Genomic DNA, 13,192 nt, shown 5'->3' with positions numbered 1-13,192 from the left:
TTAGCTAACTTTGCTTCAGTTCAGTTCAGCTAGCTGTAGCTGTAACATCAAACGTTTTTTAACATTCTAACAGGTTCCATACCTCTGTAATTGGATTAGTTTTCATCCTCCTCTTTTCTCCTCTTCTAAACTGTGCAGTTCAGGGCTTGGAAGGCCTTTTCATGGTGATAAACTCTCCAGTTTTAACCTGGATGCTAGTTCAACACTGACTCTGTCCTTTAGCTCTGCTCTGTCTCTGTCACTCACGCGCACACACACGGTACGCCAAACAAAAAACAAAACAAAAAAACCCGACCCATGTATCACTCCAGTAAACCCCAGACAGGACTGTGCTGCTGTGTACCAGCTTTAGTCTGTATGTTCCAGGTAGAGTGGGGACCAGAAGACGACTGGGAACCACCAGTGAACAGACATGACAGACTGTGGAGTGTCCTATGGTGTCACCAGCTCAAACTGCTGGAGCCAAAGAAATGAATTTCATATCAATCCGACATTGACAAAGACGAAAACGAAGGGAATTGTATCCATAATATTTATACGTTTTAGTTAGTTTTGTAAGTTCACAAAACAGTTTCAGTTAGTTATCGTTTTTTTCTTTTAATTAGAGTTTTTATTAATTTCAGTTAACGAAAATGTTTTTTCAATTTTAGTTTTCGTCATTTCGTTCGTTTTCGTTAACGATAATAACCTTGGTCACTACCATGGAATATAAACACCATAAAACCCTTAAGTGAGCCTTCTAAATTCTGTTCTGGAACAGTGGACTGAACAGACATTTTCACTGTCTCTAGAAAAAAAAAAAAAATCCCTTGACAGCAGCCGAGTCATAGTCCCCAAAGTGAAACGACTACTAATTTGATTAAAACTGGGAGATTCCATTATTATAGGGAATTTCAGAAGCAAAAATAATGTTACAGACCCACAACAGAGAAAAGCATCTGTGATATTCTGTAAAACCTTCACTGGAGATTAAATTAAGAGTTTCAACAAGTCATTCTTCGCTGTGTCTCTATTGATTGTAGACACAAATCCCCTTAGATCCTGTCCACCACGCTGAATAAATCCACTATGTTGTGAACACAATGCCATTGTTTCTACAGGGCTTGAAGTGGAGTGGATGTCATTTTATTGTGAATACTGTCAGCGCTAACACTCCTCAAAAATTGCAGATTTAAAAATGAAATGTGCTCACGAACACCTTGTGGATCAGTGCAAAAATAATAATATTATCATGGAGCATTTGTTTTTTTGTTTTTTTTTTCAGAAAAATAGTTGCTTTCATTTCAGAGGTCAGTGGCCCGAATGCATGCAGCCAGTCAAAAAACCCTTAGTATGTGGAATGCTGTTTATATTATGGTTAAAGAAAGAGTGCAACATAATTGTCTATGACTATCCTGATCACCTATCTGTTTATATCTGTAAATTATATTCTCTTTCATCTATATACGTGTATTTGTTTTTATTAGTGGTTTTCGTATTTTGAGATCCAGGTTGTGTTGGTATGGGGGTCGCCACTGGTTCTGGGGGGGTGGGGTTTATACTTTGTGTGTCACAAAATCTTATATCACAAATTTTGAATTTCTTTCTTTTTTTGTATTGAATTTCTGGAGATGCACAAGGAAAATATATTTAAAAAATTGATAATAAATAAATAAATAGTTGCTTTCATTTCTTAGAAAATATTTTTAAAAAGTACCAATAGTATCTCCCAATATCTCCTATTGATAGAGAATCCTTGAAAAACCTTTACATTTAAGGGCTTATGAACTAAGTATTTTTCATCTTTTTTTAATGTAAAAAAACATAAAAATGGTTCACTAAGAGGAAAATTCAGCATCCTTAACCAACCACATATAGATAAATTGCATATATTATGCAATTTACTTTGTTACTAGTCTGATGGAGGCATTGTGAATTGATGACTTTCCATTTTGGCCCTCACCATCTATGACAGAATTCTTTGGACAATGGGATGGAGTCGAGGGAACATGAGGGATGAGTTAATGCCAAACACTAGCTGACTGAAATGTAGGGCAGGGTGATAAAAGGATAACGATATATATCGCGATATAACTTTTCCTTGATAGAAATATGAGACATGCTTGGTACAATTTCAATAGAATTCATTCATCCATGTTTTAACAGACATAAGAACAGCCAATCATAATTAAGCAGCACTGCACTGAACCTATCGCGCTAGAGCCACAGCAAGTTAAGTTGACGCCCACAGTACAGACATAAGAGCAGCACACACACACACACTAATGTTTGAGCTAAAGCCGGAGGTAATGAGTGTTCCCTCAGGAGAAAAACTGACAGAGAACTTGGGTGACCAGGATACCAAAAAGTGGGGTGCAGCATAGAAGCCAAGAGTCGGACGTTCAAAGCATGTTAAGTTTAATTTTCGGTTTTACGCCAGTTATGGCAGTTATGGAACGCACCCCCATGTGTATACCCCAAGCATTGTTTGGTGAAGATGGTCTGTTTTGTTTGTGTTCTCTTTTAAAACTTGAAATCTTTTGCCTGCTGGTCAGACTTGTAGTTTAGTTTTAAATATATGTACCTGTTTTATTTATCTGAAACACTTGTATGATGTTCTTCAGCACATCTGTCGTGTTCAACTTCTGACAGAAAAGAATTTAATTTAAACCAAAAATAACCTTATGATGTCTTCACAACTAACTTATGAGTAACGGGAAATTTAAGCTTGACAAAAATAGTGATTTGATTTATTTTGTGATACATATCGATATAGTCTGATATGAAAAAATGATTGTGATACAATTTTTTTTTCCATATCGCCCAGCCCTACTGAAATGGTAGCAGGGTCGATTTCATCAAACCAAATTATAAACAAAATCGTAAAGAAAATAGATGGTCTTGTTAGTGAAACTAATTACTAATTATGTGTGTCTAACTTCAACTACTACTAGTTGAGTCAAGAAAAAAATATTTCCCAAATGAACACAAATATCTTAGTGTACTAGTATTAGTAAATTTTAGAAACACGTTCCATTTTTTGTGTCTGCATCCAGTGGCTGTCAGTGGAAGATATTTGCTCAGTGTCTTCCCAGTCATGCCTCGTGGTTTATTTTATCATCTAGGTTGTGATCCAATTGTCTATGATTACATTTGTCTTTTGGCTGTGTGTGCCGCCACTATTTGTTTTGCTGATTTAATTAGAAATGGTTATTTAGTGCCGGAAACACTGAGATAGTCATCTCATAAAGTATTGAAATGAGTGTTTTCAAATGGTGCTCAACTGTTCCAACAGCCGCCCAGTGCATAAGCTTTAATATGAGAGGTAGGAGCATGCTGCAACATGTGCACTGGTATGTCTTCTCCAACAAAGGGAGCTTACATTGGTTTTCAGCGTGGAACAGCCTGTATATAACATAGAGAGGGGACAACACACCACTCTAACACTGAATCTGAGCAGTTGTAGTCTATGCTAACCTTGACAATTTGATGAGAAAAAAAAAACAGATACAAAGTCAATGATCATCTAAATCACTTATTATCATATGATGCAAGAGGCAACAACTGCAGCAAAAATTTGAATACTTCCCAAACATAGTCCATTAAGATGCTCATAGAACCACATCACAGACATTATATGGAGTGGACTGACAGTGGAGTGGTCTGACAGAGTGGATGAAAGGGATACTGGTGTCTGAAGATAACGTAGGTGTGCAGATAAGTGGGGTCATGTCCTTAAAGGTGGTCTGGATCTGGAGGGCAGGATGTTTGGGTGAAAGTCTGTGAGACCATTGTCTGCAGGACAGGCTCATCCCTGATCTGATTAGACCTACAGGGTGGGGAAGCAAAATTTACAATATTTTGAGGCAGGGATTGAAAGACAGTGTATGACCAGTTAGTTTATTGAAAGTCATGAGAATTTATTTGCCACAAGAAAATTGACATAAGAGAAAATGTTTTTATTCTATGTGTCCTCCTTCTTTCTCATTAACTGCCTTCACACGCTTCCTGAAACTTGCGCAAGTGTTCCTCAAATATTGGGGTGACAACTTCTCCCATTCTTCTTTAATAGTATCTTCCAGACTTTCTGGTAATAGTTTTGCTCATAGTCATTCTCTTCTTTCCATTATAAACAGTCTTTATGGACACTCCAACTGTTTTTGAAATCTCCTTTGGTGTGACGAGTGCATTCAGCAAATCACACACTCTTTGACGTTTGCTTTCCTGATTACTCATATGGGCAAAAGTTTGTGAAAAGGTATGGATAATAGTGTTAGGTATGATTATGACATCAATATATGTTTGGTTTCAAAACAACTGACGTAGTGCCTGCTGAGAAAAAACAACTAAATGTTCATTGTAAATTTTGCTTCCCCACCCTGTATATGTATATTAAACCCACCTCTGTATTTCTATCATTTCAAAAAAGAGCCTGTTTGTAGTAATCATAATCATGAAGACTTGGATCATGATCATAAAGAATTAAACTAATGGAACACACTTTCAGAGCTTCCAAATGAAAATGTCCAACTTAACAAAACTATTCTGGTCAAAATATTCCAATAGTTTTATTTGTCAAATCCATTTTAATAATATCAATGATCTGAATTACTAGTGATTAGTTTCCTCCACCAATGGCTTAAATACTACAGGTGCATTAAAGATGTAAAACACAAGTTAAGTTTTTCACCTCTCATCAGCCTTGCATGTCTAACCACTGGACAACAGTTTGGATTCCATCTTTTTGTCCAGATTTTCAATCACATGATTCACCCAAATGAAAACATTGTCAGCTCATGTGATAGTAGCAGTGTGTATTGGCAAGAATCTGGCACTACGATACAAATCACAATACTAGGATCACGATATGATAAATTGCAATATATCACGATACTGTTAATAAGGCGATACTTTTTTGTTTTGCTTCTTTTTTTTATTTCCTGGAAAACTAACATCTACCTCTCTCAGACAGTAAAAAGTGCCTTTAGGATGCTTGAACTAACTATTATTTAACAAATCAGTGTTATCAATTTCAAAAAACTACATGTATGACCTGCAGGATCACAATACTGCTTTTGTCATATACAAATGACAGAGCAAAATACCCATGTGAATATATAAATAAAAGACCTCACAGGATTCCCAAAAATATAAACAAAAAAACAAAAAGAAACCTCCACCATGTCTGCATTTGAATAAATACCTAAAAATACCGATACACATGTTTAATATTGATACAGTATTGTGAAATGAAATATCGCGATATATCGTGGAACTGATATTTTCTTACACCCCTATGTGATAGGTCAGTAATTGTTTGAATGCCAGTGAATTTGTTTGTCTTGCATATGTGCATGTGTTTTTAAAATGTAATAGAACTGCACTGATTTTAACACAGCTTGTATCAAAGTGAATTCAAGTGATTAAAAATAAGTTACTTTATGACTCCTAAAACATCCATCACGTCATTAGTTACCAATTTGATGCTTAGGGTTAGAGGTTGGAGGTACAGTCAGAGTTACATTAGAGCCACGTTTAAACTGACGTAGTTCAGACTGTGTTTCAGCCGTGTGTTAACCCTTTGTAGACAACTCTTGCAAATTTGCCTCAGTATTCCACTGTCTTTTTTAATGAGATGCTGTTCAAATCTGTTTCTGAATATACATACAATATATATATATATATATATATATATATATATATATATATATATATATATATATATATGTATATACAAGTTACCTTTTTATCTATAATGACTGATGTTCATGGATCAGTTTCAACACACTGTTTCTACAAAAGTGTTATTAATTTCATGACATTCTGATTTTGTATGGATTGTTGACTGGAATAAATGATCAATAGAAGCATCAATAAAATAACCTACATACCTGAGAGTTTCAGTTTAATTACTATTATGACAGTTATGCCAATTATTACCTCCGCCAAGGAGGTTATGTTTTTGCCAGGGTTTGTTTGTTTGTCCGTCTGTTTGTTTGTTTGTTTGTCTGTCCGTTAGTGTGCAACATAACTCAAAAAGTTATGGACAGATTTGGATGAAATTTTCAGGGTTTGTTGGAAATGGGATAAGGAAGAAATGATTAAATTTTGGTGGTGATCGGGGGTGGGCGGGCCCACAGGGGGGGCCACTGATCAGCCTTGGCGGAGGTCTGCGCTCTCCGAGTGCTTCTAGTTGTAAATAAATTTAGGCAGTAAGAGGTTAAACAATGAAACTAAAAGATGTTCCCTGTTGAATGAAGTCTAAAACATGCCTCTTGGCCTTACAACCTCACCTGAGCTCAGCTTTAAGAGTGAAAAAAGTAAATGTAAACAGGTTAATATAGGGCTGAGCAATATGGTCCCAAATATTATCATGATGAAAACGTTCAAGAAACCAGGTGGTTATTTGTGGTTTGTAAAGAAAGAAAGAAAGAAAGGAAAGAAAGAAAGAAAATCTACTGGTAGAACATTCAAACAAATTATAATGATAATATATAACCCAGCCCAGAAATTAAATACAATTCCCTACTTGGATTTAACTAATCCAATAGTTTAGATCTTTCCATTGGGTAACTACTGCAGTAATTAACAGGTTTTACTTCTTTATCTGTAAATGATGTAGCGAGCAGATTCTCATTTCTGACCCAACCATCAGTTTGATACAGAGCAGAAAGGCTGGACTGTGTTTCAATGGAAAAGGTCATGTGGTCTAATGAGTCCAGACTGACCCTGTTCCAGCCCACAAACACACCACCGGGTGTCAAAATATGACATCATGTAAAGACAAGGTAGTGGCATGAAGAAAGAGAACTGTTAGACAATCCATATGAACTGAGTTTGAGCTCCATGGACCTGATAGTGACAGAATAATGGTCACAGAACCCATTTTTCCCCACAAAACTCCACCTAGTGAATGAAAATGACAACATATGAACTCTGCATGGTAGACAGAACATGGATATTTGTTAGACTATCAATGTGGGCCAAATTCTACCTCAATTGGCCTATTATTCAATTCAGTTCAATTCAATTCAGTTTCAATTGTAGACCCCTATATCACAACAAGGTTTCCTCACAGAGCTTTACAGAATTAGTTTGATATGAAAACAAACAACAGTATTATTGTTTGATTCATATCCTAAAAACTGATTTTTAACTAATGCGTCCCCATTTGGATGACTTATACTCATGGAGAAGCTGAAATCGATAGGGTTCTTCTACTAAGAGTTCCCTATGTTGGTTATCAAGGAGAAGAAATCCAACCAAATCTGTCCTAGTTATTGTGTTCACACGAAGGATATCAGCATTCGGGGTAAAACCATTACATCCCCGAAACTCCATTTCAGGGATATAATTAAGCAAAACAACTCAACAGTGAAATATTTTCTCAGCATTTTATGTGACAATGTACACTCAATCTAAAATAATTAAACCCTAAAGGTGAAGAACAAATGGGCATTGTAATAAAAATGTATCATGACGAGTGAAACACTAACATCAAACCATTACATCAACAAGGGAACTCCATGAAGTAATCAAATTAGTGTTTATCGACTGAGGTACTTTTCAGTCCTGATCAACAGAGTGATCTCATTTACTACTGATGGAACAGAGACAAAAATAACAACCATGGAAGGACAGGGATCCCATTAGTAGAATTAATGGTGCAGTAATACATCCATTCATCTCACTGTACCCCCAAGCTTCCTCTGGCAACTAAGAAATTAATTTAATTGGATTAAAATTTCATTTCTTGTAGTATGAAGTGTCTCTGGAAGCATCCATCCAGTCAGTCTGACGTAAACATAAGGATATGTGGTCAGGACATGTGGGCGACATAAACACTACAGTCCTTAGTACTCAACCAAAATGTATTACTCAGATCTGGCTTTTTGTGTTGTTGTTTGAGTTGCTGTTCACATTATTACCTCTGCCAGGAGGTATTGTGATCACTTTGCTTTGTGTTTGTTTGTTTGCGTGTTTGTTTGTTTGTTTGTTAGCAACTTTATGGGAAAACTATTCCAACCATCTTTACCTAATTTTACCCACAGATAGGCCTAGGCCCTGGGACCAACCCATTAAATTTTGGGCCAAGTAGGCCAAAGTTCAAGGTCACAGCAAGGTCACAAAATCTCAAATTTTCCTATCTCTCATCATTGAGCAATTTTCAAAAATTCATAAAAAATTTGAAATGACTCTAATTAGCCTCCAATTTGATCCACCCGTAGTTTAGAACAATATCTTGTATCTGGCACAAAATTGTCCACATCCACTGTGGAATGTGGACTCTGTGGACATTTCAATTTAACATTGAAAATCCCATTTTTCATTTACATATGTTTCTATCTGGTTACCTCCGCCAAGGAGGTTATGATTTTGCATCAATCCAGCTGATGTCATCATGTCTATGCATGTGCTGATGTTAGGATATTAATTGCCTCCATATATGTGCCAAGTCTGAAGTAAACTGAAACAAAATTGATGTTTTTATAGACATTTAAAATTTCGCCCATTATATGTAAATGGGAGAAGAAAAAATATATAAAAAATTCATAAAAAATTTGAACTTTGACTTACTTTTCCCAAAATGTAATGACATTTATTCTGTATCACTGGCAATCTATAAACCGAATTTGGTATGAATTCAACCAATAGTTTTGCTGCTACAGACATTTTTAATTTTGTAAGTAAATGGGGGGGAGTGAAAAGCTCATGGCCTATTGGCTAGTGAGCTAAAAATGACACAAATAAATGTTGTGACATTGCATAAACTTAGCAAAACAATGCCATGGTCCAAGGAGGTCCAATGGAATATCAATATGGCACTCTTTTTTGGCTAGGCTGTGTATGTTGACATTAGGGGTTCATCTTAGAAAAGGTACACAAGACATTCCCCTAAAATGTAGTAACACTAAACCAATTGGCCTGCTTTCAAAATGTTTACAGCACACTATTTGTGTCAAAATGTAGGAGGAAAACAGAAATTCTTTAAATAGTCAAGTAACTTAACTGAAAACTGTACTTTGTTACTCCCCATCTATGAACTTTGGGCTGTTCTGACATGTAACTGCCACATACATGTATCACAAACCTTATAAACCTTGTGTATATTGAATTACATCCAGCGTAAGAGCTCTGTTATTAGACTGCAATGTTAGCTTTTACCATTTTGTCACCTCTGAATTATTTTAAAATATGTGTAACTCCCTGTGGGGATTGCATAATCCACTGCGGCTGCCCCCCCCCCAAATCCTCCTCCTCCTTCCCCTCCTCCCTACATTCCCATCGACCAGTTGTCTCAGCTTCACTTGGGGGAAGACATCACTCAACATGACAGTCCGCCAGTGAACTCCGTCTAGTAGGGAAGGGAAGGGAAGTGGGTGGCATGTGGTCATGCACCAACTGTCTCCCATTTAAGCAGCAGCCATATCATAACAGACAGAGGTATTTAACAGCACAACAGTTAGTTTAGTAACTACAATGTGTTTGTCGTAGGTTAAAAGGTTTCCATTAAAAGCTAGTCCTCCCTCTTAAGACAAATACTTGCACATCTTCATTAGTTTTATCTATAGAGCTGAGGCTTTTTCTGATGTCAGATGTTTTTCCAGTGAGAACATGAGCCTTGTGTTTTAAATTTGCCCTAAAAGCAAGAAACTCAAACTGAACAGAATACAACCAAAAGCATCTCACACTCTCTCACCCATTTCCTGCCAAACAACGACACCAGCAACAGGTGTTTGGAATCACACTGGAAAAGCACACTGCCATAATTCATGGGTTACACACACATTTAAAGGTACACGCAGACACATTTAAAGTGTGTATCAAAAGACATTTTCCCTCTGACCTTTTCTGACACCCTCAGTCCAACCTACAGCAAACACTGCGTTGTAAACAGGCTTCTCATTGGAGGTAAATTCACCAAAACAGGGGAATTCCCTTATTCATGTTTACTACCTATGTTTTCACAATGCTGCCTTGAGAACACTTTCAAAACATGCATGCAGCTTCATTCCTACGTAGGAGACTGGACTTTCTTAAGCAGATCATATAGTATTTTGTTTTGTAACTAGGCCTAATACAGGTACAAGCACACACCACTGTATTTCATAAGAATCTGTGGGACAGTCGTGTATACATCAGTGGAGGAAAATGCAGAAGTTGCTTAGATGTTGTTAAGCAAACTACCTACTATCACCAGACTGTTATCCTATCACACTGGAAACTATAGCAGCTTGAATTCTACTCAGAGCTCAGTAAAGCTGTTTTTGTCAGTTTATGCACCACGTGAATGGAATGAATAGCAAACAACATTTCACTTTCTAACTGTAACTATTTAATGTACTGCTGCCCGTCTTGGCCAGGACACTCTTGGAAAAGAGATTTTTAATCTCAATGAGGTTTTCCTGGTTAAATAAAGGTAAATAAATAAATAAACACCACTTTCTTTAAATACCTTTAAAGACATTTCACATACTATTGTGAAATACATGTTACTGCTTACTTGTATATTTTAAGACCACGTGAAAATACAAACATTTTGGAAAAATGTCAAAGAAAAACTGGAAAAATTTAACAACAAAAATTTACCACTACTGATGCCAACCCCTGCCATGATTACTCATCGGTTACAGAAACTAAAGCACCTCTACATGAAGGGATACATAACTGTCCAGTTGCAGTTAAAAGTGTCTACTTTTGGACACCAAGTACTGACTATCTTGGTAGTGCTCTTGTACCTTTACCATTTAAATCAGTGGTTCCCAACCTTTTTTCACTCGTGACCCCATTTTAACATCACAAATTTCTGGTGATCCCAAACATTCAAAACTGAGACTTTTTTTTTTGCTAAAATTAATTTGATTTTGATCATGTAATAGTTTGCTATACTATGTTGCAAATAAACATTAATTTTAGACGACATTTAGGCTATATAATGTACATCATTATGGACAGAGGCAGAACAGTCAGGTGTAGATTACTGCACAAGGTGAGAGTTTTATTTTCCTTGGTCAGGATATGTACAGTCAGTCCAGCTTGTATTTACAAGGCTGACAATTAATACTGAACAAACGAGAACTGAAACTATGAATTATGAAAGAGCTGCAGCATCTGAAACCAGCCACAATGAACATTTGAAAGATAAACAGTAGCGCAGTGCTTCAGTTTCAGTGTCTGTCATGTCTTTTACGTATTGTGATTGTCTCTCTCAACTCACCATATGTTTTTTATTAGTAAGTTGTTGTTGGCGACCCCATTTGAATTCCAGGCGACCCCACGTGGGGTCCCGACCCCAAGGATGAAAAACACTGATTTAAATATCATTTAAATTATGAAAATTAGCATTATTTAATAGATTTTCATTTAGTTCTACTGTATTTACTCTTTCAAATATGGATGTCAAAGCTTGAGACTAGTATTGTTGTAATATGTGTGGTCTACATCTATACAGTGTCTATACAGTACATATATAGTACATCTATACAGTTACTTGTACATGACAAGTAAAGCTCAACTCAAGACAATTTTCTTTTCTTTGACGATGTTAATTGCCTGTTCTTGAATGAAGGCAATAACCCTCTTTGGGGATGAGAGTTATGAATATTGCTGTTATAGTTTATTTGCCTTTTTCTTACTTTGTTTAACTCCCTTTAACTCTCCATTTACTCCCCCCCCCCCACACACACACACACACACACTTATTTACATATTTATATAACAGTATTTTCTATGTGAAAGTTTTTGTTGCTGCTATTTTGACCAGGACTCCCTGGAAGAAGAGATTTTAATGTCTATCAATGGGACCTTTGTGAATAAATAAAGGACAGACAGACACACAGACAGACAAACAGATAGATAGATAGATAGATAGATAGATAGATAGATAGATAGATAGATAGATAGATAGATAGATAGATAGATAGATAGATAGATAGATAGATAACTTAAATCACATGACTTGACTCAAAACAAAACTTGCTTCTTCTTTGCATATGTGACTTCCTTCCATGTCTACTTTTAACACTTTCAAAAAACCAGCCCATGTTGAAGAAAAAAAATAGAAAACGCGACACTTCACTGTAACAGATAAAGCGCATGGATCAGTCAGTTTGTATTTGGTTACACACAGCAGGCGGGACACGTTAACAAAGAGCTGCAGTGAATGGCTGAGCAGGAGAAAAGGTGTCATTAAACGCACCATGTGGAGTACAGTTCCATTCATAACTTAAACGCCTCACCAGGCTGCTCTCGTGCCCCTTCATGTTCACAGACGCTCGCGCCGCTGCTTCAAAAACCACTGTTAACTTTCACTGTTTGTTTGAACAATAACCGGCACAAAAACACAGAAATAAAAACCACAACGGCGCAGTCCTGTTTCTAGGAAGATATTCACTACTTTTACCGCCACTGTTTTGTCATTGAAACACACTTTCCTTCGTCTGAGCAGCATTTTTGTCATGTTTTTCCCCCTTCTCTCACCAGGAAACACCATATCGTATTACTTGCTAGCTGGTTTTAGCCTACAGTTTGTACAGCAGGAATACATGGGATAATTAGCATAAATAGGGTATAGCATGAGTAGCCTCTGTGTGGACTTTATAAAAGCAGGGAAACATTTTGGTTTTGTTAGAAAATGTGAGTATTGGAGGGTGGTGTGGTGTGGTGGGGTTGGGGGGGGGGTCTCGGGTTCGATTCCCGGGCTGGGCCGAAGTGTCCATGAGCAAACACCCCATAAACCCCAGAGTTGCCTCATAAACAGTGAACCGTTCCAACTTGTGTGTCCCTTCTGGAGCTGCTGTGCCATTTTTCTGCTTCTTCTTCATATAAACACACGCGTCCGGAGGAAGTGCTTGTGTAGTCTGCGCTCACCTGTCCTGAAGCGGAGGTCCTCATCAGTCTCGGAGCCAAACTCCCGCAGCAGGGACAGGAACAGTATACCGAAGGCGTTCTGGATCCCAAACACCGAGCCATTGCACCACATCGCGGCCAACATGACCAGCCACCCCCAGCCGCCTTCGGGGTGCACGAAGTCCGCCTCATCACCCGTACCCCCCGGAGCCGCCGCCTGGTCCGGGATGGTGACTTTGCGGTCCCCGTTCTCCTTCTTCTCCTCCTCCACCGGTGTGTCCGGGGGCGCCTCACCCCGTGCCTGTGCATCACCTTCAGGTATGTTGTTTCCCTCTGTCATGATTTTGGTTTCAGTATTTTAAGG

At 37.5% G+C, this 13,192-nt stretch overlaps 1 protein-coding gene across 1 annotated transcript in view; it reads right to left on the bottom strand.

Annotated features, from left to right (window-relative positions):
* Positions 1 to 13,192, bottom strand: part of slc16a10 (solute carrier family 16 member 10) — a 69,238-nt gene that overhangs the window by 55,918 nt on the left and 128 nt on the right. Inside the window, exon 1 of the mRNA XM_030127773.1 lies at positions 12,850 to 13,192. This exon is cut by the window's right edge and continues 128 nt beyond it. Within this exon, the coding sequence (XP_029983633.1) occupies positions 12,850 to 13,168 (319 nt within the window). The 5' untranslated portion in view covers positions 13,169 to 13,192. The remainder of the gene's footprint in view (positions 1 to 12,849) is intronic.

The sequence above is a fragment of the Sphaeramia orbicularis genome, chromosome 24 (assembly GCF_902148855.1).
Source record: "Sphaeramia orbicularis chromosome 24, fSphaOr1.1, whole genome shotgun sequence".
Taxonomy (NCBI): Eukaryota; Metazoa; Chordata; class Actinopteri; order Kurtiformes; family Apogonidae; genus Sphaeramia; species Sphaeramia orbicularis.
Note: the sequence above shows the minus strand (reverse complement) of the source record. Positions and strands in the feature narration are given on the sequence as shown.